General features: G+C 46.3%; 1 protein-coding gene across 4 annotated transcripts in view; it reads left to right on the top strand.

Moving 5' to 3' along the window:
- Window positions 1–25,687, top strand: part of CNTN2 (contactin 2) — a 393,010-nt gene that overhangs the window by 119,146 nt on the left and 248,177 nt on the right. The window contains exon 1 of one of the 4 annotated variants that reach the window (XM_077481286.1): window positions 7,641–7,710. The exons of 2 other annotated variants lie outside the window; for them this stretch is intronic. Coding sequence is in view for 1 of the 2 variants with exons in the window: in XM_077481284.1 (XP_077337410.1) it covers window positions 7,777–7,808 (32 nt within the window). In the remaining variant the exon portion in view is untranslated. Of the gene's footprint in view, window positions 1–7,640; window positions 7,711–7,761; window positions 7,809–25,687 lie in introns of those variants that run through there. One more of the 4 variants, XM_077481284.1, reaches the window with a different exon arrangement.

A 25,687-nucleotide genomic window follows, 5' to 3' on the forward strand; every position in this document is an offset into this window, starting at 1 on the left:
TTATGGGCGTGAGTGGGTCCTCATGTCTAAGTGTTGCCTAAGGCCTCACCACACCTAGAGCTACCCCTGCTTATTAGGGTAAACTTAGGGTCAATAAGAGGCTAAATTTGATACAAATTTTATTTAAAAAATATATCTATCTCTCACGCCAAACTCTGTACAGCTAGGCAGCATAGGGAGGAAGGTGAAGGAAGGAGAAGAGACAATTCTTTCACACTCTTTACTTTCGTGTGTAAATTTAAGAGATATATAGGGGTTGATTTTCTAAAGGCAAATCCACTTTGCTCTGCAAGTGCACTTGGAAGTGTAGTCGCTTTAGATCTGAGGGGAAGATCTCAAATGAGGGGAAGCACTGCTGATTTTATTATCCAATCATATACAAGAAAAAATGCTGTTTTTTATTTTCCTTGCATATCCCCCTCAGATCTACAGCAACTGCACTTCTAAGTGCACTTGTAGTGCAAAGTGGATTTGCCTTTAGTAAATTATCCCCCCCTAGTGTCCTTTAACTGCTTCCCGCCCAGGCCACTGTAAAATGACACCCTAGCGAGCGTACCATGTGTACAATTGCGTTGCTAGCTGTGATTGGTCACAGTGATCACATGGTACAGACAGGGCCATTTACAGCCCATCTGTACCATGTGATTAGCTGTGGATAAACACAGCTAATCACAACAATATACACTGAATTAATCTTTTTCATTCAGTAAAAATGCTTGCTTATAGCGGTGAAATTAAAGTGGTTCTAAAGGCAGAAGGTTTTTTATCTTAATCCGTTCTATGCATTAATAAAGCATTAACATAAAAAACCTTCTGTGTGCAGAAGCCCCCTAGTAGTTACCTGAGCCCCATCTCAATCCAGCAATGTTGTACGATAGCCTTGACTGTCCAGGGCTCTCCCTCCTGATTGGCTGAGACACAGCAGCTGACACCATTGGTTCCTGCTGATGTCAATCAAAGTCATTAATCCAATGAAGAGAGAGAGGTGGCTGGGTCAAACCTCTGTTCCATGTCTGAATGGAAACACAGAGCTCCAGAATGTTTTATCCCCTTCCTGACCAGGCCGTTTTTTGCAATACGGCACTGTGTTGATTTGACAATTGCGTTGTTGTGCGACACTGAAATCAAATAAAATCGATGTTTTTTTTCCCCCACAAATAGAGCTTTATTTTGGTGGTATTCGATCACCTCCTGCGGTTTTTATTTTTTGCATTATAAACAAAAGACCAACATTTTTTTTTTTTTTAACTATATTTTTTACTTTCTGCTATAGAACACATCAAATAAACAAAATTTAAAAATCAAATTTCTTCATCAGTTTAGGTCAATGTGTATTCTGCTACATATTTTTGGTAAAAAATATCCCAATAAGTGTATGTTGATTGGTTTGCGCAAAATTTATAGCGTCTACAACAGTGATTTTCAACCAGGGTTCCAGGGTTCCTCCAGAGGTTGCTATGGGTTCCTTCAGCATTGGGCAATTTCTGCTTCTCAGATAAGTTCCCACTCACACCATTGATCTTTTTAGCTATCTGTAAGGAGGTAATTCTTCCCAATGACTACAAGTGTAAGGACCATTCTTCCCACTGACCAACACATTCATGTAGCATGAGTTGAAAAATTAGAAGGGGTTCCCCGAGACCAGAGGTCGAGAAAGGCTGGTCTACAAACTATGGCATATTTTTATGGAATTTTTATTTATTTTTACTAGTAATAGCAGCAATCAGAAATTTTTTTGTGGCACTACGTCATTGCGGCAGACAAATCGGACACCTAACTGACACTTTTGACACTTTTTGGGGACCAGTGACATTATTACAGTGATCGGTACTTAAAAAATGCACTGTACTAATGAGACTGGCAGGGAAGGGGTTAACATCAGGGGTGATCAAATGTGTTCCCTATGAGTGCTTTCTAAGCGTGGGGAATGTGCTTTCACTAAAGGAAAACAGACATCCTTGTTAGCAGAAAAACAAGATCTCCATTTTCCCCTCTGGTAGAACAGCTATCTGCCTTGTTTACATAGGCAGACCGTCGTTCTGCCTCTCCTCAGAATGATCGGGTGTGGCCGATGGACATCGCATCCACTGGAGCTGCTGATTGGCTTCTGCTGTGTCCAATCAGAACGGGAGCAGATCTCAGAAAATCGCAAACAGGTACATGATTTTGCGCTTAAGTGCCATCCTGCCGCAGTATGTGTATGTGGGGTGGTCATTAAGCCGTTAAAGACCTTCATTAAATAATACTGTTTTGCTTGCTGTTAAACTCCGGAGGATACAATCGGAAAGGAAACCTTTTAAAAGTCAATTTACAAAGATTATTACTCATGTTATTAAAGTGTACCTGTGTCCAACAAATGCCTTAGGAAGCAAAAAAAAGTACAAAATGTTACAGGTTACACTGCTGCATTTGTGCATGTTAGGGATTCAGCAAACTTTCTTTTCCTGTGTCACATAGCTTAAAATATAGTATAATATTTTATTTTAGGATACAGTAAATAGAAGCTGTTTAACCACCTCAGCCCTGTTCTAACTGTAGGGGGAGGGGACTGACGAGTGATGGATGAACTTCCGACGGGACGCAAACGCGGCCAAAAGTTCGTGAACCGCAAAGTTCGCGGTGGACCACATTGACTTTAATGGCACGCAAACCTTAAAAACCTACAGGTCATATTTTCAGCCACAAAATACTTACTAGCTGTGCACACATAGTCCCACAACATGGACACTGACATAACAAAAGTATTAAGTGAATCTGGGATCGACAACGACAAGCATTCTTTTTTTTATCTGTGAAATTTTGACAATTCAGGAGCTCATGAAGGCCATGGAGGAGAGGCAAGGTCAGGGCAGGCTATGAAGGGGGTGCAGGAGATGATCAGTGGCACAGGACTGCGCTGCCCTGACTGTGGCAGTGTCCCAGTGTGCCAACCTGTGCTTGAGCCCCCCCTCTGCCCGGCCCTTACCCCCACCTATGCAGGGCTCCACTGCGGTGGTCCGGAGGTGCTAGTCCAGTGCTGATCCTCAGCCATGGTGCTGGCACTGCCTGCTGATTGGCTTCTCCGCTGCTATCTCCCTCACTGTCTGAAACCAGCACCGCGATAGAGACTGAGCACTGACTCCAGCACCGTGCTAGAGAGCACTGACTCCAGCACCGTGCTAGAGAGCACTGACTCCAGCACCGTGCTAGAGAGCACTGACTCCAGCACCGTGCTAGAGAGCACTGACTCCAGCACCAAGATAGAGAACACTGACTCCAGCACCGTGCTAGAGAGCACTGACTCCAGCACCAAGATAGAGAACACTGACACCAACACCAAGATAGAGAACACTGACTCCAGCACCGTGCTAGAGAGCACTGACTCCAGCACCAAGATAGAGAACACTGACACTGACACCAACACCGTGATAGAGAGCACTGACACCAGCACCGATATCTTGTGGGCACCCAAATGACATCACTAGACACGTCATCATCGACGTCACCTTCCCCACCACTATAATTAGAGATCTTGGAGTAGGCAGCAACACTGGGGACCAACTTCCTCCTTGGGCTGATCTGGGTACTGTCGTCAGACTGCTGAGTGGCGGTTGTTGCTACCTCCTCTTCCTGATCCAATGCCAAGAATGGCTGCGCATTGGCAATGTCTTGTGATGGATCGTAAAATAATTCCTGTGACTCAAGCGGAGGGTATATGGGGGTGGTGGTGGTAGTGTCTTTGGGGGTGCACACAGCAGAGAGTGAAGAGGATGCACATCGAGAGGATGAGGAGGGTGCAGAAGAGTAAGGCTGAGTGAGCCACTCAACCAAGTCTGGTGCGTCCTTTGACATAATCGAACGCACCTTCTGCAATTTTCCACTTTGGCTCAAGCCTGTTGCTCCTGCCCTACCCCTACCACCCCTGCGGAGAAGTGCAGTATGTATGTGGAAGAAGGTATATAACACCCCGCTTCAATCTGTAGTTTTGGGGGGCCACTGGTCTATCACACCAGTTATAATACTTTCTTTTAATTAGTCACTTTAATTTGTCACTCTTTGTAGTATCGCTGCAGAACCGCTCAACAGTCACAATGCTGCACAGTGGAAATGCACTATACTATGCTTTCTATATTTGCAAGTATTTTATACGTGTATTACACCCCTATATACTGCACACCAAATAGTACACCTATACCAGTCCTTAAAAGGAACTTTGTGGACCTAGTAGCTAGTGCTTTGCAGAATCGGTCAGCACTCATGTCAGCAGTCAAGTATAATAGCCTTTCTATATTTGAAAGAAAGTATATTATACGCGTACAACCCTATATACTGTACACCTATACCAGTCCTTAAAAGGACCTTTGTGGACCTAATAGTAATAGCTAGTGATTAAACTGACTGTTCCTGCTCCACACAGCGTCCTGTCCCTACACTGACTAAAGACAGCTGCATGCAAAATTTGCCGCAAACCGACCGCCGGGCGAACCGCAAGGCCATCCCTAGGACTGACTATAGGAGGTGACAGATCGTGGTTCCTAGCTATTAGGAACTCACGATCTGCATCTCCTCTCAGTGTGTTTACACACACTTCCCTGTTCTGCCTCTTGTGCCTGCGATTGCTTGTGGCTGGCGGTCATCGCGACCGGTGGTCACGAGCATCAGCACCCCCCCCCCCCCCCCCCGAGTGCAGCAGGCGTATGCGCCTGCTATCCCGCTTAAGGGAGCCGACGTATAGGTACGATGGCTCACAGGATCGTGCCGACCTGCCGCAGTATGACGGTGGCTGGTCGGCAAGTGCTTAAAGAGGAGTCCCGTCCCCCAGCAACAAATTTTAAGTCAGCAGCTACACAAACTGTAGCTGCTGACTTTTAATATTGGGACCCTTTCCTGTACTGTATTCCTGTATTATTATGTTTTCATTGGCTCTCGGGTGCTGCCTCCTCTGTTCGCAGTAAGGGAACCTGGCAGTAAAGGCTTGCGGATTCACAGCTGGTGCCCTACTGCGAATGTGCGAAGCACGCTGCACTTTCTGAATGGCCTGGCAGTTGGGGAGTGGAGAAGGGGGGCCAAACTTCTGAGTAATCGTGCTGTGGGACGATCTCCCAGAAGTGGGGACATGTACCTGTCAAAAACAGGTACCTGTTCCCCCCTTCACCCCCCCCCCCCAAAAGGTGCCAAATGTGGCACTGGAGGGTGGGGAGTGAGATAAGCGGAGCTTCCACTTTTAGGTGGAACTCCGCTTTAAAGAATTAAAAAGGACATATCATCTCCAGTGAACCTTCTTCTGAAAAGGTCCTGGCTGTCCCTCTTCATGCTGTATATAAGCATTCTCCCAACCTCCCCGACACCAGGGACTGGCACTCGGAACTCAACCTCCCCACGGACCTGGGGGGGTGGGTATTTTGGTGGTTATTTGTATGGTGGTTGAAGCCTGTTGTGGGGGGGGATGGAGGGTGCAACTTGTCACCTTGGCTGGGGGGGGGGGCTTGTGGTGAGGGGAATTTAGAGGGGCATTGCAGCCTGTCCCCTTTGCAGCTTGTCACTTGAGGGAAGGGGTGTGTGGTTGTTGCAGCCTAGCACCTGGGGGGGGGGGGGGGGTTGTTGCGGCCTGTCACCTCAGAGGGGGTGTCAGCCTGTCACCTTTGGGGATGGATGGTGCAGCCTGTCACCTCGGGGTAAGAAGGCATGGGTCTATTAGAACCTATCCCCAGGCCCTGCTCTCTTCCACCCCTTCTCCTTCTTTGTGACAACAGAGAAGGGGAGTGGGTGCTCTCTGGTTGTCGAAGGGTGGCAGGCACCGGCTCATGGCCTGGGGTTTGGGGACCCCCTGCTATAAATGCATACTTCTGACCCATTCATTTATATAGATAAGCCATACTACAGGGGACTGATAGAGTTCAGTTGAGCATGGCTTACTCATAGTGGTATACATGGTGCAGCTTAAAGAGCCTGGGACCTTGTCAGAGGAAAGATCCCAGGGTCTGGGGGGAAGGTAAATATTATCCTAGATGAGCTATACAGCCATGACCAAAAGTTTTGAGAATGACACAAATATTAATTTTCACAAATTCTGCTGCTTGAGTTTTTTTATGATGGCAATTTGCATATACTCCAGAATGTTGTGAAGAAAGTTAAGATGAATTGAAATTAATTGCAAAATCCCTCGTTGTCATGAAAATTAACTTAATCCCATAGAAAACATATCCACTGGATTTTTTGAAGAAGGCTTCAGGGCACCCAAGAAAGTCCAGCAAGTGCCAGGACCATCTCCTTCAGTTGATTCAGCTGCGGTATCAGGGCACCACCAGTGCAGAGCTTGCTCAGGAATGGCAGCAGGCAGGTGTGAGTGCCTCTGCATGGACAGTGAGGCGAAGACTTCTGGAGAATGGCCTGGTATCAAGAAGGGCAGTAATGAAGCCACTTCTCTCCAGGAAAAATCTCAGGGACAGACTAATATTCTGCAAAAGGTACAGGGAAAAGACTGCTGAGGACTTGGGGTAAAGTCATTTTCTCTGATGAATCCCCTTTATGATTGTTTGGGGCATCTGGAAAAACCTTGTCCAAAGAAGAAAGGGTAAGCGCTACCATCAGTCCTGTGTCATGCCAACAGTAAAGCATCCTGAGACCATTTATGTGGGTTGCTTCTCAGACAAGGGAGTGGGCTCACTTACAATTCTGCCTAAGAACACAGCCATGAATAAGGAATGGTACGAAAACATCCTGCAAGAGCAACTTCTCCACTACACTGTCCTTTTAAAAAAAATTTTTTGGGTAACTTTAATTCCTATTACAAGAAATGTAAACCTCCCTAGAAAAAAAAGCATTACAGGACCTGTCACTATAAATCACGATTACTGCCTATGGTTTTCATCAAAAAATGCAAGCATTCAGAAGAACTAAATTTTTTTATTTTATCTACTCTTAACCACTTCATACTATGCATGCATACTAGCTCATTATGCCTTTGTCTTGCAAATTGCATTTTTTTTTTTTAAAGTGCATTTACTTCCTCTTTAAGGCCTGACTAGTAGCTCAGCTCTTGACATTTTGAGCCCTGCTGTTAGAGGTTACTAATTATACTGATAAAGAAAAAAAAAAAACGTGCAGCCAATAGCTATACAGGGAAAATCAATTTTCCTGGCGCATCATGGCAGCATACATATGGGTTGTGGCTCCACCCCCCACAACCTGATAGGACTGGTTAACTATAAATCAAAGACAGACCCGGCTCACAGCATTCTCCTTTTTTTCCCTCACCTGATCAGGACTGGAATTGTGAGGAGGTATCCCTTACCGATTGTCGCCCCAGCCAGGTTAAGCCTCTCCTGGGTGGAAGTCCTTCCTGTACAGCCTCTAAATGAGCTATATGGTTGGAGCCCCATTCTGGTGGTCTGGGGGGCATATTTCAGCCTCTCCTGGGTGGGAGTCCTTCCTTTACAGTCTCTAAATGAGCTATATGGTTGGAGCCCCATTCTGGTGGTGCAGGCTTCTCAAAGAAAGCTTTAAACAAGCTTTGATGTAAGTGACAGCGTTTCCTTTTTCTTTCCATATGCCTTTTACTTCTTTCTCTGTGTTATGGGCGTTTGCCATTTCCAAGATGGCTGCAACAGTGCAAGTATACTCTGAGCATGACAGACAGGAAGTGATGCGGCCTCTGTGTTTCCTGGCTAGAGTTTTCCATGTTGGTGATCTAAACAGGCTCAGGCACTGATATCATCACTAGTGGCAAATGTGAGTTCAAAATTTTTTTTTATGGCATTTTTTTTGGCAACAAATGGTGGAGCTCTCTACTCATGCATGCTGCATGCTTATGTGGTCATTGTTTGCAGGTATGTTTCCCTTTTTATGGCTTTCACCTGTGTTTTTCCCTATCTCCTTTTCAATGCTTGCTCTGGGATCACTGTGTTAGGGCTTGGTTTCCACTAGTGCGACTTGTTATTGCAAACTTGCATGACGGGCCGTACTCCATGGTTTCCAACGAGTCCGTTCATGTCTGTGTTCATGGACCTTGGGAGTATAATGGGCATTGCTCTGAGTCGCATCACATTTTTGGCAAAGTTGTGCGACTTTCAGGTCGCAATAGTGGAGACTTAGCATTATTCTGTTTTTCATTTCAATCTGCTGCTTTGCTCTGTTTCTATGGGAAACACTGTCCAGTCAGACCACCGATTGCCTTTAAGGTATAGGGATTAGGTAAGTAGTGAAGATTGAGAAAAAGAGAGCCAATATCTATAGTCCTGTAAGGACTACAAGATGGAGGGAGCCTTCTGATGGTCAAGACAAATCACCGTCTAAAAACAGACATTGAGGCAATGTTGATTAAATCGCATCACCTCACCCCTCATTATCATTGCTCCCTGTTTACAAACATCACAAATTATCGCATTTTTTGCAGAAAGTCATTGCCTGCCAATCTAGTGTGTCAAATCAACAAGCACTATACAGCTGTACAAGGACCTCAAGATGAAGAGAACCTGCTAAAAGCCAAAACAGTCACTGTTCAAAGCGCAGACATACAGGCAACATTGATCAATGTCATCATGTCACCTCTCGTTTTGTTTGCTCCCCGTTTACAAACACCACAGATTATCAGCCCTAATGGTCGCTGCATTCGTGGTGGGAAGTCTTCGCTTGACAAGCTACAGTGCATAAATTGCCTAGCGCTTCTAGCCAGAACCAGTAGGTGGTGTCCAGTGGATGCCAAAAAAAATCAGACTTTTATCTTGACGCAGACTTTAGGCTGTCAGTGGAGCTTCCTGTATTAATAATTGCAAATATACAGTTTTTGGCTTAGGAGGCTCTAGTATCTCTCTCTCCGGCTCTTAAGTAGGGATGAGCTTCGTGTTCGAGTCGAACGCATGTTCGACTCGAACATTGGTCGTTCGTGCGTTCGCCGAATTCCGAACGTTTGGGCCGTTCGCGGCAAAATTCGTGTGGCCCACAATGCACTGCGATGGCGCAATGCATTGCTGTCTCACGATTGGCCAAGCATGCACTGTGACCCCGCATGCTTGGCCAATCGCAGCGCCAGTAGCTGGAAGAGCAATGGTTGGCCACAGGCATCCTGCCTGTGGCCAATCATAGCTCAGACTGTGTAGTGCACGCCCCACACTATATAAAGCTGCCTTTCAGGCGGCCTCGTGTAGTGTTTGTTAGCATCTGAAGCAGTGGGTGTTCTGTGTACCTTCAACACAGTTACACACCAATCGTTTTTGGCTGATTTACTATTTTGCTCTTGTGTAGTGGTTACTGTCTGTGCCCTGACCGCAGTATACACCACTATATTCACCTCACCTATATAGCTAGTGATCTAGCTTTAATAATAGAGCTTGCAGTCAGTAGTGTTAGTGCGTGCTGTCTGCGTGCTCTGTACCCAGTACATACCACTATATACACCTACATAGCTGTTCTCTATTTGAGCCCGATTGTCATTTGCTGGAGTTATTGGAAGTTGTCTGTGCCTCCAGCACAGCACAGTATACATCTGTATATACCCCTTTAACTCTGCTGTTTTCTTGTTATTGTCTGCGTGCCCTGACCGCAGTATACACCGTGATATTCACCTCACCTATATAGCTAGTGGTCCATCTTTAACAATAGAGCTTGCAGTCAGCAGTGTCACTCAGGAGATAGTGCGTGCTGTGTGCCTGCTCTGTACCCAGTACATACCGCTATTATCCACCTACATAGCTGTTCTGTATTTGGGCCCGATTGGCATCTGCTGGAGTTATTGGAAGTTGTCTGTGCCTCCAGCACAGCACAGTATACATCTGTATATACCCCTTTAACTCTGCTGTTTTCTTGTTATTGTCTGCGTGCCCTGACCGCAGTATACACCGTGATATTCACCTCACCTATATAGCTAGTGGTCCATCTTTAACAATAGAGCTTGCAGTCAGCAGTGTCACTCAGGAGATAGTGCGTGCTGTGTGCCTGCTCTGTACCCAGTACATACCGCTATTATGCACCTACATAGCTGTTCTGTATTTGGGCCCGATTGGCATCTGCTGGAGTTATTGGAAGTTGTCTGTGCCTCCAGCACAGCACAGTATACATCTGTATATACCCCTTTAACTCTGCTGTTTTCTTGTTATTGTCTGCGTGCCCTGACCGCAGTATACACCGTGATATTCACCTCACCTATATAGCTAGTGGTCCATCTTTAACAATAGAGCTTGCAGTCAGCAGTGTCACTCAGGAAATAGTGCGTGCTGTGTGCCTGCTCTGTACCCAGTACATCCCGCTATTATCCACCTACATAGCTGTTCTGTATTTGGGCCCGATTGACATCTGCTGGAGTTATTGGAAGTTGTGTGTGCCTCCAGCACAGCACAGTATACATCTGTATATACCCCTTTAACTCGGCTGTTCTATAAAAAAGGCATCTGCAGGAGTTAGTGGGTGTTGTGTGCCTCCAGCACAATATAAACTACCCAACTACTGTTTTACCCAACTCCCTTCAGGCCATTACCATGTCTGGAAGGCCAGCAAGGAGAGGCAGACAGGCGCGAGCCGATAAAAGAGGGCAAGCAGGCTCTGTGTCTAGAGACAACAGTGCTGGTCGGGGACGCGGTGCATTGTCATCAGCACGTGGCCATGGGACATGCTTGTCCTTCTTTTCTGCAGCTGGACATGTTGAACCGCAACATGCCAACGACTTGGTAGAGTGGATGACCAAGCCCTCTTCATCCTCCTCATCCTCTCTCACCCAGTCTCAGGGTAGTAGAAAAGCAGCTGCCAACACATCGTCGTCCCTCCTCTCAATGTCCTCATCAGTGACTCCTTCCCTAGACCCACCACGTCCTCCTGAGGAGTCTCCTGAACTCTTTGAGCACAGTGTTGGGTACATGCTCCAGGAGGATGCCCAGTGTTTGGTGGGCTCTGATGATGACACTCAGCTAGAGGAAGGCAGTAGCGTGAGCACAGAGAGAGGGGATGCTCAAGAAGGACAGCAATCTGGCAGTAATGTTCCACAAGCCGCAGCATACTGCCAGGTTTGCTACAGCGATGAAGAGGGAGGGGATGATGAGGGCACTGACTCCACGTGGGTGCCTGGAAGGAGGGAGGAGGAGGAGGAGGAGGAGGAGGAGGAGGAGGAGGAGGCACATGTCCAACGAGGCAGGATGCCCTCCGGGGGCCAGCTTAGGGGCAGCACACCGACTGAATCACACCGCAGAGCTCCGCCTGCGCAGAGCGCTTCCTCTGCGCAGGGCGCTTCCTCTGCGCAGAGCGCTTCCTCTGCGCGTTATTCTAAAAGTTCTTTGGTGTGGGCCTTTTTTGAGACGAGTGCATCAGATCGCACCGCTGCTATTTGCAACATATGTCTCAAGCGTATCTCACGTGGCCAAAACATCAGCCGCTTGGGCACCACATGCTTGACCAGACATATGTTGACCTGCCATGCAGCTCGTTGGCAAGCATACCTCAAAGACCCACACCAAAGAACAAAGCGGACCTCTTCTTGCTCCTCATCAGCTGGCATCTCCAACCCCACTAGACCTTCAGTCCTCTCTGAAACCTGCTCTGAGAGGAATGAAGGTGTAGAATTAGGTGTGTCACAGCCAAGTGCTTCCGGGAACTCTGCTAGTGGTACATCCACGTCCGATTATAGCAGACAAATGTCCCTGCCCCAGCTGCTGGACCGGCGGAAGAAATTTACTCCCAGCCATCCACATGCCCAGCGGTTGAATGCTAGCTTGGCTAAATTGCTAGCACTTCAACTGCTGCCTTTTCAGTTGGTAGATTCGGCCCCCTTCCGTGAGTTTGTACAATGTGCGGTTCCTCAGTGGCAGGTCCCCAAACGCCACTTTTTCTCACGGAAGGCAATTCCGGCTCTCTACCGGCATGTGGAAGGCAATGTCCTTGCCTCGCTGGACAGGGCGGTCAGCGGTAAGGTGCATATTACCGCTGACTCATGGTCCAGCAGGCATGGACAGGGACGTTACCTGTCTTTCACGGCCCATTGGGTCACTCTTCTGGCTGCTGGGAAGGATGCAGGACAAGGTGCAGTAGTATTGGAGGTTGTTCCGCCACCACGCCTCCAAAATGCTACTATTGGTTGTGACACACCTCTCTCCTCCACCCCCTCCTCTTCTTCTTCCTCCACAGCCTCTTCCAGTGCTCTGTCCTCAGAACCAGCGGTGCTCCGTAGGCGTTGCAGGGGCTACGCAAGTACGCAGGCAAAACAATGCCATGCCGTGCTTGCGCTGGTTTGTTTGGGGGACAGGAGCCACACTGGGGCGGATGTTTTATCAGCTCTGCAGGGGCAGGCCGAGAGGTGGTTGACGCCACGCCAGCTTAAGCCAGGAATGGTGGTTTGCGACAATGGCACCAACCTCCTCTCCGCCCTCCGACAGGGACAACTGACCCATGTGCCCTGTGTAGCTCACGTCCTTAACCTGGTGGTGCAGCGGTTCTTGGGCAGGTACCCTGGCTTACAGGATGTCCTGAAACAGGCCAGGAGAGTCTGTGTGCATTTCCGCCGATCATTTAATGCCTGTGCTCGGCTGGCTGAGCTCCAAAAGGAGTTGAACCTGCCCAAGAACCGCCTTATACGTGACATGCCCACCAGATGGAACTCAACATTGGCCATGCTGCAGCGGCTGCACACGCAGCAGAGGGCCATCAATGAGTACCTGTGCGACTACGGCACCAGGACAGGGTCAGGAGAGCTTGGTTTTTTCTCACCACGCCAGTGGGGCATGATCAGGGATGCATGCACTGTCCTGTCACCGTTTGAGGAGGCCACAAGGATGGTGAGCAGTGACAGTGCATGCATCAGTGACACTATACCTCTTGTCCACCTCTTGGAGCATACGCTGCGTGGAATAATGGACAGGGCACTTGAGGCAGAACAGAGGCAGGAAGAGGAGGACTTCCTTGCCTCTCAAGGCCCCCTTTATCCAGACAGTGTTCCTGCTGTGCCACCCATCACACAGGAAGAGGGTGAGGAGGAGGAAGAGGAGGAGGAGGATGATTGTGTCAGCATGGAGGTGGAGGCTGGCACTCAGCATCAGCAGCAGCAGTCTTATAGGGATGATTTACAGTCCCAAGAAACACGTGGACTTGTACGTGGCTGGGAGGAGGTAGCTGCGGATCATGTTGTCCTTAGTGACCCAGAGGACTCCGGACCGAATGCCTCAGCTAACCTACGCTGCATGGCCTCCCTGATCCTGCAAAGCCTGCGGAAGGATCCTCGTATTCTTCGGATCAAGGAGAGGGACCATTACTGGCTGGCCACTCTCCTTGATCCACGGTACAAGGGTAAGGTTGCCGACCTTATCTTGCCATCGCAGAGGGAGCAGAGGATGAGACATCTCCGGGAGGCCTTGCAGAAAGCTCTGTGCAACGCGTTCCCAGAGACTGGGAGATCACAAACTCCTGGTCCTGGACAACGTGTTGCTGAGGCATCAGTCAGAAGGAGCGGTGGAGAAGGTGGCCGTCTGACTGATGCGTTCAGACAATTTTTTTAGTCCGCAGCCCCAAGGTATGATTGGTTCCAGCACCCATCGCCAGCGTCTAATTTACATGGTGCAGGAATACCTAGGGGCAAGGTCAGACTTGGACACCTTTCCCACTGAAAATCCTCTGGCTTACTGGGTCTTGAGGATGGATCACTGGCCAGAGCTTGCACAGTATGCAATTGAGCTACTGGCCTGTCCTGCATCCAGCGTTCTTTCGGAACGCACCTTCAGTGCTGCTGGTGGCTTCGTTACCGATCACAGGGTGCGCCTGTCCACCGAATCAGTTGATCGACTGACCTTCATCAAGATGAATCAGTCTTGGATCACCCACAGCTACCAAGCACCTGAAGCTGATGTAACCGAATAATTTTTTTTGAAATACCACATCCCTTCAAGACTGCCTATGCTGATGCTGAGTGACTGTCCTGTTATGTTGATTGTCTATCCTCTTCCTCCTCTGCTGATATGTTGGAAGAACATTTTTGGTTCTGGGTGATGCCAGCAGCCCAATTTTTCTGCCCCTGTTTAACAGGGGCGTTTAAGTACAATTTTTGATGCAATGCTTTGCAGCAGGGCTAATTCCTGCAATAAAACTAGAGTGTATGGCAGAGGTTGCAGTGTGATGGCACCAGTGCCTAAGGCCCAATTTTTCTGCCCCTGTTTAACAGGGGCGTTTAAGTACAATTTTTGATGCAATGCTTTGCAGCAGGGCTAATTCCTGCAATAAAACTAGAGTGTATGGCAGAGGTTGCAGTGTGATGGCACCAGTGCCTAAGGCCCAATTTTTCTGCCCCTGTTTAACAGGGGCGTTTAAGTACAATTTTTGATGCAATGCTTTGCAGCAGGGCTAATTCCTGCAAAAAAACTAGAGTGTATGGCAGAGGTTGCAGTGTGATGGCACCAGTGCCTAAGGCCCAATTTTTCTGCCCCTGTTTAACAGGGACATGTAATTACAATTCTTGATATAATATTTCACAGGAGGGCCCCTTCCTGTGCCCACCCAGAGTAACTGTGAGGACTTATAGTGTTGTGGCACCAGCACCACAACCACCAAAGGTCAATTTTTCTACCACTGATCAACAATGGCATGTAATTACAATTCTTGATATAATCGTTCACAGCAGGGCGCTCCAGCGGCCACCAAGAGTCACTTTGAAGGCTTACAATGTTGTTGCAAAACCAACACCTTGTTCCGCCATTTCTGCAGAGCATATAGGGCAGGCCCCTACTTTCAAACATCCAATTTACAAACATCTCCTACTTGCAAACGGAAGGAGACAACAGCAAGTGAGATGAAAAAAGATGGACGACAAAACAAATTATACAGGGGTGATAATCCTTCCCTATGTTTTCCAAAAAGCTTAAAAATAGTTTTTTTGACTGGAGCTACACTTTAAAAATGTACCAGTTGAAAATTACAAACAGATTCAACTTAACACAACAAACCTACACAGTCCCTGTCTTGTTTGCACCGCCTGTATACTGCTGTTCTGAGTATATAGGGCCTGGGGGCCACACGCATTTCCTTTTTTTAATATGGTTACGGGGTTCCCCTTAATATGCGTACAAGACCCAAATAGGCTGGTAATGGGCAGGGAGGGCTACCCATGCCATTTTTCTGAATGATTTTCAACCATATTGCAGGAACCAGATATAACATTAAAACCGCAAGCAGTTTTAAATGGTGTTATTTCCGTTTAATGTCATTTTGTGCAGGGACTGTTCTAAACACGGGAAACACGTGGCACTTCACAGGCATACTATAGACACCCCCCAGGCACCATATTTAAAGGAATATTTCACTTTTTTTTTTTTCACTTTAATCGTCATTAAAATCAGTGCTCCCGCCAAAACGGTAGTTTTTAAAACTTTTTTTTGCAGTGACCCATGTCCCCTGAGGCAGGAGGCAGATCGCCAAACCCTTTTTAGCACACTATCTTGCATATTAGCCGTTAAAATTAGCACTTTCCAATTCGAACGTTCGAGTCCCATAGACTTCAATGGGGTTCTAACGTTCGTGCCGAACGCGGGGGTCGTTCGCAAGTTCTGGTGCGAACCGAACCGGGGGGTGTTCGGCTCATCCCTACTCTTAAGCATTGAATCGCCACTGCCGCTTCCAGTGATGACGGATTCACTCTCTCATGGACAGTTTTGCCATCCAGCTCCAAGAGATTACTTTTGATGGCATGGAAGTTGAGAGGCAGTGGCTACCAGGTCAATTATGCTCAGTGAAGGTAGTGCCTACGTTGTGTCAATCCAGAGAGGTCTTCATGAATAAGATTTGCCTAAGAATATGGGAAAATTATACAGATCTCACACAGCAAAGCCTGGAGTCCTTTATCACCTAAACCAGCCAAGGTTCCACAGTTCTTTCAACTGGGGCTGAACAAGGGACTAGGTTCAAATGTTTAAAGCTCAAAGTTCAGCTTTGTCTACACTGCAGAGGTCAATTAGTCCTTAACCCTTTAGTGATGCAATCCTTAAAAGGCTTGCATGAAGTTATAGGCCTCACAGGAAACCATTGTTCCCTATGTGGAACTTGCTTATGGTCCACATTTCTATCAAGGCCTAATTTCTATCCTACTGAACTGACTACACTCTGCAAACCCTAAAGACCGTATTCTGGTTGCTACAACCTCTGTGAAGGATGTCAGAACTGCAGGCTTTGTACTCAAGGAGCCTCACTTAACATTATACCCAGACAGAACAGAATAGTCCTAAAACTCCAGACTGCTTTTATCCATGTGGTGTCTTTCTCCTTCCAATTTAACCAGAAAGTAAATTTGCCGTCTTTCTTGGTTGAGTGAGAGAACCACATTCCATGGATGTTGAGCTAACGCTGGTGGCCTGCTTGGCAGCTAACTTTTCATTCAGGAAAGCTGAAATATGTTCTTGGCTCCAGCGTGGCCTAAGGCAGGGTCAGTCAGCATCAACATGCTCAGTCACCTCCTAGATTGTTAAAACAATTAAAAGAGCCTACTCTTCAGGGCTTTCCTGTTTTCGGAGGTCTTCAGAGCACATTTACCTATGGCAGTGCCATCTCTGTGGACAGCTCAGCGCTGAGTCTCCTGAGGTATTTGAAAGTCACCAATATGGTCCTCCCAGGACACCCGGCTCGCGACAGAAACATTGGAAAATTCATGGTGCATACTTGCGCTACTGATTATAAAATTTTCTTGCACCCTCCCGTATGGCGAGTTAGTCCCCATATGTATGCTGCCATGATGCGCCAGGAAAATGGAAAATTGTATACTCACTTTTCCGTAATTTTCCTTTCCTGGTGCATCTTCATGGCAGCATACAGATTCCCACCCAAATGGTGAGAGTTACAGAGAATGCTGTGAGCCGGGTCTGTCTTTGATTTATAGTTAACCAGTCCTATCGGGTTGTGGGGGGCGGAGCCACAACCCATATGTATGCTGCCACGAAGATGCACCAGGAAAGGAAAATTACGGAAAGGTGAGTATACAATTTTCCATTTTCTTGCCTACACTGCCTATAGTAGATCCAACCCTGGTTGGTACTTTTAATCCCATCAATGAAGAAGATGTGCCTTTATACATTCTCTAAAATTGCGACACACAGCCAAAACTATGTAGGTACACTAATAAATTCTCTGGGATTCTGTGCATACTTATATTTTTTATTCACCATTTTTAAAAGTTCAGAAAAAAGTTTCAGATTAAGCAGGTCAGTTTTAATCCATAAAGAGAGTTTTTATAGTTTTTAGTTTCACCAGCCCACCTGGCCGCTTCTTCTTCCCAGTCTACCTGACTGATACACTGTTCCAGTCCAACCTGAATGAAACACTGGAGATTCTGAGGGCAAGGCTGAACACTTAGGCTTCATGCACACGAGACGCTGTTAAACGCGTGTTCAGAGGCAGTTGAAACTTTTTTTCAACTGCCCCTGAACTCATTCAATGTTATCCTATGTGTCCATGTACACAGTCTTGTTTTTTGCTGTTTTTAGGCAGTTGCATTCAACCTCGTTTTTCCAGAAGCAAAAAAAGGGTTCAGACGCAAAAGTTTCCACGTTTCAGACGCAAAGCGCAACAAAACGCCACTACCACGTTTTGCCGCGTTTTCGTTTATACGCGCTTTTAAAGGTGACCTATTTTTTTTTTACATTAAAAATCTCAAAAATGATTGCAAATGATGGAAAACCATTAAAAAAATATTTTGAACAATTGCAATTTCAAGTGGACAATCCACAACTTGTGGCAAGTGACATGGAAGGCGGCAAGTGACGTGGCAAGTGGACAATCCACAACTTGTGGCAGGTAAAGTGGCGAGTGATGTGGCAAGTGGACAATCCACAACTTGTGGCAAGTGACGTGGCAGGTGAAGTGGCGAGTGATGTGGCAAGTGGACAAACCACAACTTGTGGCAGGTGACGTGGCAAGTGGACAATCCACAACTTGTGGCAAGTGGACAATCCACAACTTGTGGCAAGTGATGTGGTAAGTGAACAATCCACAACTTGTGGCAGAAGACGTGGCAAGTGGACAATACACAACTTGTGGCAAGTGACATGGCAAGTGGACAATACACAACTTGTGGCAAGTGACATGGCAGGTGGACAATCCACAGCTTGTGGCAGGTGGACAATCCACAGCTTGTGGCAGGTGGACAATCCACAACTTGTGGCAGGTGACATGGAAAGTGATGTGGCAAGTGGACAGTCCACAACTTGTGGCAGGTGATGTGGCAAGTGGACAATCCACAACTTGTGGCAAGTGACACGCTAAATACAAGTACACTGCTGCTCTCACAGCTGCTGCTACTCACTCTGGCCTCACAAAATTGCTGAAATAGTTAATAATACTGTTTTTTGTGCTTGGGGAGGGTCTATGATGTTAGCTTAACTAAACGCTTCTAGACGCAAATGTGGTAAAATGCTGCTAAGTCACTGTAAAAATCGCGGCAAAACGGGCGTTTCTAACCGCCGGTTTCAGCTTTTAAAAACGTGTCTAGCAGAGTTTGCATCGGCGTCTCGTGTGCATGAAGCCTTAAAGTGATTGTAAAGTCTCGTTTTCAAAGAAAATAAAAATAACAAACATGTTATACTTACCTGCTCTGTGCAGTTGGTTTTGCACAGAGAAGCCTGGATCCTCCTTTTGGGTCCCCCTTTGCTGCTCCTGGTCCCTCCCTCCTATCCAATGCTCTCACTGTCAGTAGCTTCCTTTGGGGGCACCTGAGCCATGACACAGTTCCGTGTGTCTATTCAGACACGGAGCCCCGACCCGGCCTGCCCCCTTTCTCCCCTGATTAGCTGACTGACTTTGATTCACAATCATGGGACACAATGGCATGACTGTTGTGTCTCAGCCAATCAGGAGCAGTGTCCCGGACGGTCTAGACATTCGTGGACATCACTGGAGAGAGATCTGGTTCAGGTAGATAATTAGGGGGGGTGCTGGGGTGGCTGCTACACATAGAAGGTTTTTTATCTTAATGCATAGAATGCATTAACTTTCTGCCTTTACAACTCCTTTAAGCACACCACTGTCTTCAAGAGAGACCTACTAGAGATGGCAGTCTCTCCCCTTGTCTGTCTCTGCACTGTGCTGATCTACTCACTGTCTCTCTTTGCTCCTGCTGCCTCTCTGGAAAGCTTTTCTCCAACTGTCTCCTGTTGTAGGATCCTTCCAAGCCAGTCACCTGAGCCCCAGCCCAAGGTAGAGCCCCTCCCTGGCAGGAGTCCCTCAGGGGACACCAACAGACTCCCTCAGCACTGCATCTCCATCTTCCACCCAACTCTTGTGCTGGCATGGCTCATTTCTATGTAAGGGCTCCTTAGTTCCCTGCCAGGCCCAAATCCTGGGAATTGGCTAAGGGTCCCTAAATATGCAAGACAACCCACCTAGCTGTAGTCCACTCATTTCTAGAATATTCTCCAACATTCTAGAACCAGGGAGAGCTGCCTGGATGAGTCATCCAGCCCTAACCTTTAATAACCCTAAACTCAGACGTAATCCTGGGCCAGATTATAGTTTGCTAGTACTACCGCTAGTAGCACACTAGAGGGTGAGAGTCGCTCAGAAACTTTTATTAACTGTTGTGGGATGTTGTATTGTCTTGTATTTTAAAGCATTCTAAACGTGTCGATTTAAAAAGCATTTTGTATCTGAATACCAATTAGTAAGAACAATTCAAAAAAAGGCAGTCTAGCAATTATTGCACAAAGATTTTTTTTTTGGAGAAACTTGATAACATTCTGTTTCCTAGTTAGTCACCTATATTTAATCGAATTCTCATAGGCCCACATAGACTGTGTGGATGTTATCAAAGAAGTTTACAGACCTGATTATGGCTCTAAAGAGAAAGAAAGCTTTCAGACTAAGCTTTCCACAAGGATGTAGAAACGCCCAAAGTAGACTTTCAGCGCACACAGACAGCTCTGTTGCTATAGGCTCCACACATTTGTGTGTGCTGAGAATCTCTTTTGTGTGTTTGCTTTTGCAGGACTCCTTGGTATATGTCCTAGCAGTACCAAATCATGTTTTATATAGAATAGTATGCACTGCATATGTATTTGTGGTTACATGTTCTTCCCATACAGTACATTGGTTTGGCGTCATCCAGTGGTTTGTTTTTTCCACAAGGATGTGGGTGAGGCATTGAATTTTACTAAAGATAATATTTCTTGTTACAATTTTATATTTGTTACATATTTGCTTAAATTATATTTTGTGTTCATTTATTACTCTTGTCCTTTATTGTTGCATAAAAAAAAAAAAAAAACAAGAATGATATAGCAGACAATTAAAACATGTAAGCATCATAAGGTGCCAGAACTTCAGGTTACAGTAATCATCTTGAAAAGGCATGAAAACATCTAAAAGATAATCTAGGAAATTCCTAGACACCCTTTATAGACATTCATAGACACCCTTTATAATACCCTCGGGGCACAGCACCAAAAGTGATGGTTCTTGTACCCAATTCATTAACTCGTCAAGATACAGGCAAAATGAATCTGTCAATGCTGGCACCAAGGGAGGAGTGTCCACACAGAACATTCCTTTCTCAATATGCTCCCTCCCCTCTTCTCTGTGCCGTCACACTGACTGGCTGAGGAGTCTTCAACTAGAGGTGGGCAGAGCCTGATGAAGAACTCTGAGATTACTTCGCTTTTCATTTATAGTGGATTTCAGTGGGCAGATTCATAGTTGCTAGTCAGTCCAATAACAACTTTGGAATCCCCCCACTGCCATTCGCTATCAATCACAGGCAAGGCAGACCTGATGGGGAACTAATTGCAGAGTTCCCCATTAGGCTCTGTCCACCTTACAACTCAAATTCACAGCTTCTGTGCCTGTTGGGTGGCCAGAGTCTTATGGGGAACCATAAGACTAGTTTCTTATTAGGTCCACCTGGCCCGAGGTTGACAGCGCACAGCAGTAGGTGGTTTCCAACTCAGCTAGTGGCCTGAATAACAGCTATGGATCTGCCCACTTGCGACAATTTTGAAAAAAAACGCATTATTTTTTACTTTTTGTCACAATAAATATCCCCAAAAATATATAAAAAAAAATGTTGTTTTTCCCTCAGTTTAGGCTGATACGTATTCTTCTACATATTTTTGGTAAAAAAAATCGCAATAAGCGATCATTGATTGGTTTGCGCAAAAGATATAGCATTTACAAAATGGGGGATAGTTTTATGGCATTTTTATTAATATTTTTTTTTTTTTACTAGTAATGGCGTCGATCAGCGTTTTTTTGTGTGACTGCGACATTATGGCAGACACATCGGACATTTTTGACACATTCTTGGGACCATTGTCATTTATACAGCAATCACTGCTATATAAATGCAGTGATTCCTGTGTAAATGACACTGGCAGTGAAGGGGTTAACCAGTGGGTGGCAGTGTAGGGGTTAAGTGTTCCTAGGGGTGTGTTACTAACGGTTGGGGGCTGGGCTTTAATTTAGTGAACACTGATCTCTGCTCCAATCGCATGGAGCAGAGATCAGCATCACTAGTTGCTAGGCAGAACGGGAGATGCTGTTTACAACGGCAGCTCTCCGTTCAGCCGCCCTGTGAGACGATCGCAGGTATGCCCGCGGCGATCGAATCCGCGACCGGACTCACGGGGTCCCGACCAGAAAAAGATTTAGAGGGAGCACTTGTGATACAATGTGTTACCAATTACAATATAGTGTCACTAGTAACATAAAAGAGGAAAAAACAACTATTAAACCTTATATACCAGATACATTAAAGTGCAAAGTGCTAAAACACAATGTGAGTTTTAAACCAAGTAATAACAAAGTCCATTTATTTATTTTTTAGTGTCTTCAACATCACTGAAGAATATATGGCCTGTTTAATGGACTTTCAATTATTATTTGGCTTGCAACTCACATTGGGGGTTATTTACTAAAGGAAAATCCACTTTGCACTGCAAGTGCCCTTGGCAGTAAAGTTGCTGTAGATCCGAGGGGAATATGCAAGGAAAATAAAAAACGGCATTTTAGCTTGCACATGATTGAATGATAAAATCAGCAGAGCTTCCACTCATTTCAGATCTATCACTTTAGATAGATTTAGAGCGACTGCACTTCCAAGTGCACTTTCAGTGCAAAGTGGATTTGCCTTTCGTAAATAACCCCCATTGTGTTTTACCACTTGCACTTTAGTTGGTAACACATAGTTTCATAGTTTTGTTAGGTTGAATAAAGACACCAGTCCATCCAGTTCAACCTGAGTGTCTACAATTGTTCCTATCCCTGTACATTGCACACTTACGTCGGTCCCTACCCTCAAGGAGCCCACAATCCAAGGTCCCCATTCATATACTAGGGCCAATTTTGGACAGAAGCCAATTAACCTACCTGCCTTTCTTTGGATTGTTGACATTATGATTGATTTACTACTAGTGTGTAAAATCTGGTGCAGCTCTGGATCGAAACCAATCAGTTTCCAGGTTTATTTGTCAAGGCTTTATTGAACAAGCTGAAGTTAGAACCTGATTGGCTACCATGCACAGCTGCACCTGATTTTGTAGTTTTGAGTTTCCCCGCATCCAATTTGCATAGCAGGAGATTGTGACCTCTGGAGCCCGTTCACACATCTCCACTGTGGCTCCGGTGCGAATTACACAGGAGCCCTGTGCATCTTTTGGTCCATTTCAGGTCCGAATTCAGCCCAAAATTCATGCTTAAATCAGACCTGAACCAGTGAATGGAAACGCTCTGGACTCCTGCTGTGAGACACTGTGTTCCAGTGTGTACCCAGTCTAAGATCCCTTTCACACTGAGACAGTTTTTAGGTGTTTTAGTGCTAGAAATATCGCCTGTAAAGTGACTGAAAACTGCCTCCCTTTTATTGCAATGGGTGCTTTTACACCCGGGTGGTGCGCTTACAGGATGTTAGAAAAAGTCCTGCAAGCAGTATCTTTTGGGGTGGTTTGGGAGCCCATTGCAATGAAAGGGCAGCCAAAGCCCCTGAAAAAAACGCTTCCGAAGCACCGCAACATGGGAGCTTTTAACCGCAGCTTAAACAGCGGTAAAGCACCACTAAAACAAGCACGACCTCAATGTAAAAGGGGTCTAAGGATAGGTTAATCTACACTTTTAGGGGAGCAGCTATTTTAGTTTATTCATTCACAAAAGTAAAGTATTTTTGGCGTAAGGTTTTTTGTTTTCATTTTATGTACAGCACCATGGCAGCTGTGGATCCAACAGAGCTTAAAGTGGTTGTAAACCCATACAACACACTTTTTGCTACAGGTAAGCCTATAACAAGGTTTACCTGTAGCTACCCTGGATATCTCCTAAACCTGAACAGTTTAGGAGATATCCCCTGTATTTGCATGTGCCGACGTCTTTGGCACATGTGCACTGAAGCAATGGCACGTACATGCCGTTGCTTCAGTGAGTGTGCCGTTACCGGCGGCTCCGGCGCATACGGCCAATCACAGTGTCTGAGCCCGCAATACCCAGAAGTAACTCCAGAGTGATGTCCGCCACCGGAGCCATGTACGAGGGTGGCTGCAGGGGCTTCGATCTCAGGTAAATAATTCATAATGAGCTAGTATGCTATGCACACTAGCTCATTATGCCTTTATCTTTAAAGGTAATTTTTTTTTTGTCCTGGGGTTTACAACCACTTCAAAATGGAAGCTTCCTTGGCTGAAAAGGATAGGCGCAGGGGTATACCTACAGGGGTCCCGATTGGGACCTGGCTCCATGCTCCATGGGGTCCATGTATCTCCAATGTACACCTGGATAGGAGGTGCGGTGGCATATAGAGGAACCGATTCTCTCCATTTTCCTCTCGCAGCCGCTGAAAGGCTGCCTCTCCTCCTCTCCCTCCCATAGGCATTCAGCAGCTTCAGGAGGAAAATGGAGGGAATCTGTTCTTCTATATGCCGCCCCATTGTCCCTTCTACCCAGGTCCTGCTGCCCTCTGGGCCCTTGTGTGCTCTCCTGGCCACCCCCCCTCCCCCACAGTGCTGCCAGCCTCTCCACTCCCCTCCTCCACTGGCTTCTGCGGGGGGGGGGGGGGGGGGGAGTCAGGATGGAGGGGGCGGTAAATATGTAATTTACCAACCGCTTCCTTTTGTGAATCGAAGGAATCAGTACCGATCACTGTCTCAGTTCATTCATAACGAAAGCATAGTAAATTGGATGGAGCTATTCTTGTCCAGCTGAGGCTGCATAATGGAGATTGAGGGCTGTGTCCTCAATCTCCTTTCTCTGTCTCAAAGGTGGTACATCAGAGGTCTGTTAAGATCTCACCAAAGCTTCCCAATGGGGCTACTGAAAAAATATTAAAATATATAATTGTAAAACAAAAAACTAAAATAAAATTGTAAAAAATAAAATGACATAAATAAAAAAAACGAATGACACCAGTAGCGGAACTACCAGGGTCGCACTTGCCTCAAGACAGCAGGAAGGGGGCCCACTGCAGAATGTGAAAAGGTCCCACTGAGGGACTGTAATAGAGTACTGCAACGCGAGTAAATGGCCCAGGCAGGGGTTCAGGGGGGGTCTTTCATGATTTATTGCATCAGGACCCTGAAGTATACATAGATGCATAGTTGGTGAGGTTGAAAAAAGACACAAGTCCAACCTTTTGTGTGTGCTTTGTTTTTATTACATTGTATATACATTGTGTATCCCTGTATATTGTAGTGGTTAAGATAATTCCACATCCTTACCACTCTAACAGTAAAGAACCCTCTATGCAGTTTAAGATTAAACCACTTCTCTTCTAATTTTAGTGAATGGCCCACGTGTCTTTTTAAATTCCCTTGCACGGAAGAGTTTTATCCCTATTGTGGCGTCACCAGTATGGTATTTGTACATTGAAATCCTATCCCCTATCAAGCGTCTTTTCTCCAGAGAGAATAAGATCAGTGCTTGCAGTCTTTCCCCATAGCTGAGATCCTCCAATCCCTTTATTAGCTTCAAATACTGCTGCTGCTGACTTTTAAAATATGGACACTTACTTATCCAGGGCCCCCACGATGTCGGCATCAGAATCTTCTGTGAGGGAATCAGGTGAAACCTTCACAGCCTGGTTCCCTACTGCGCATGCACGCGCCGTGCTGAGCAATCCCACTGGTCCCTGCTGTCTTCTGATACTTGTGTGTCTCCCAGAAGACAGCGGGGGGGGGGGCAGGAGGAGGTGCCTGATACTGCGGCTATCTATGCCCGGAAGTGGGAGCAAATACCTGGATTAGACAGGTATCTGCTTCCCCCCTCCCCCTGAAAGGTGCCAAATGTGATACCGGGGGGGGGGGATTCAGAAAAGTTGAAGTTCCATTTTTGGTTGGAACTCCGCTTTAAACCTCATTTGCCATGTAGTTGCCAACCCCATTAATTTGTTTAGCTCTTCTTGCAAGGTTTCCATATACTGTGTAGAAGTTATTGCCCTGCTTAGCTTAGGATCATCCACAAATACTGAGATTGAGCTGTTTATCCCATCCTCAAGATAGTTTATGAATAAATTTAAATATGATTGGTTCCAGGACAGAACCCTGGGGGACCCCGCTTTCTACACCAGAGCATTCCGAGTACTCCCCACTTATCACCACCCTCTGGACTCGCCCCCGTAGCCAGTTTTCTATCCATGTACTCACCCTTTGGTCCATGCCTAAAGACCTTTGTTCGTACAGTACACGCTTATAGAGAACTGTAACGAATGCCTTTGCAAAATTTAGATACACCACGACTACATGCCTTCCTTTATGTGGATGGCAGTTCACCTTCCCATAGAAGATAATAG

Source organism: Lithobates pipiens, unplaced genomic scaffold (assembly GCF_037356315.1).
Source record: "Lithobates pipiens isolate NorthernLeopardFrog02 unplaced genomic scaffold, aLitPip1_a1.2 Scaffold_16, whole genome shotgun sequence".
NCBI classification, from domain to species: Eukaryota; Metazoa; Chordata; class Amphibia; order Anura; family Ranidae; genus Lithobates; species Lithobates pipiens.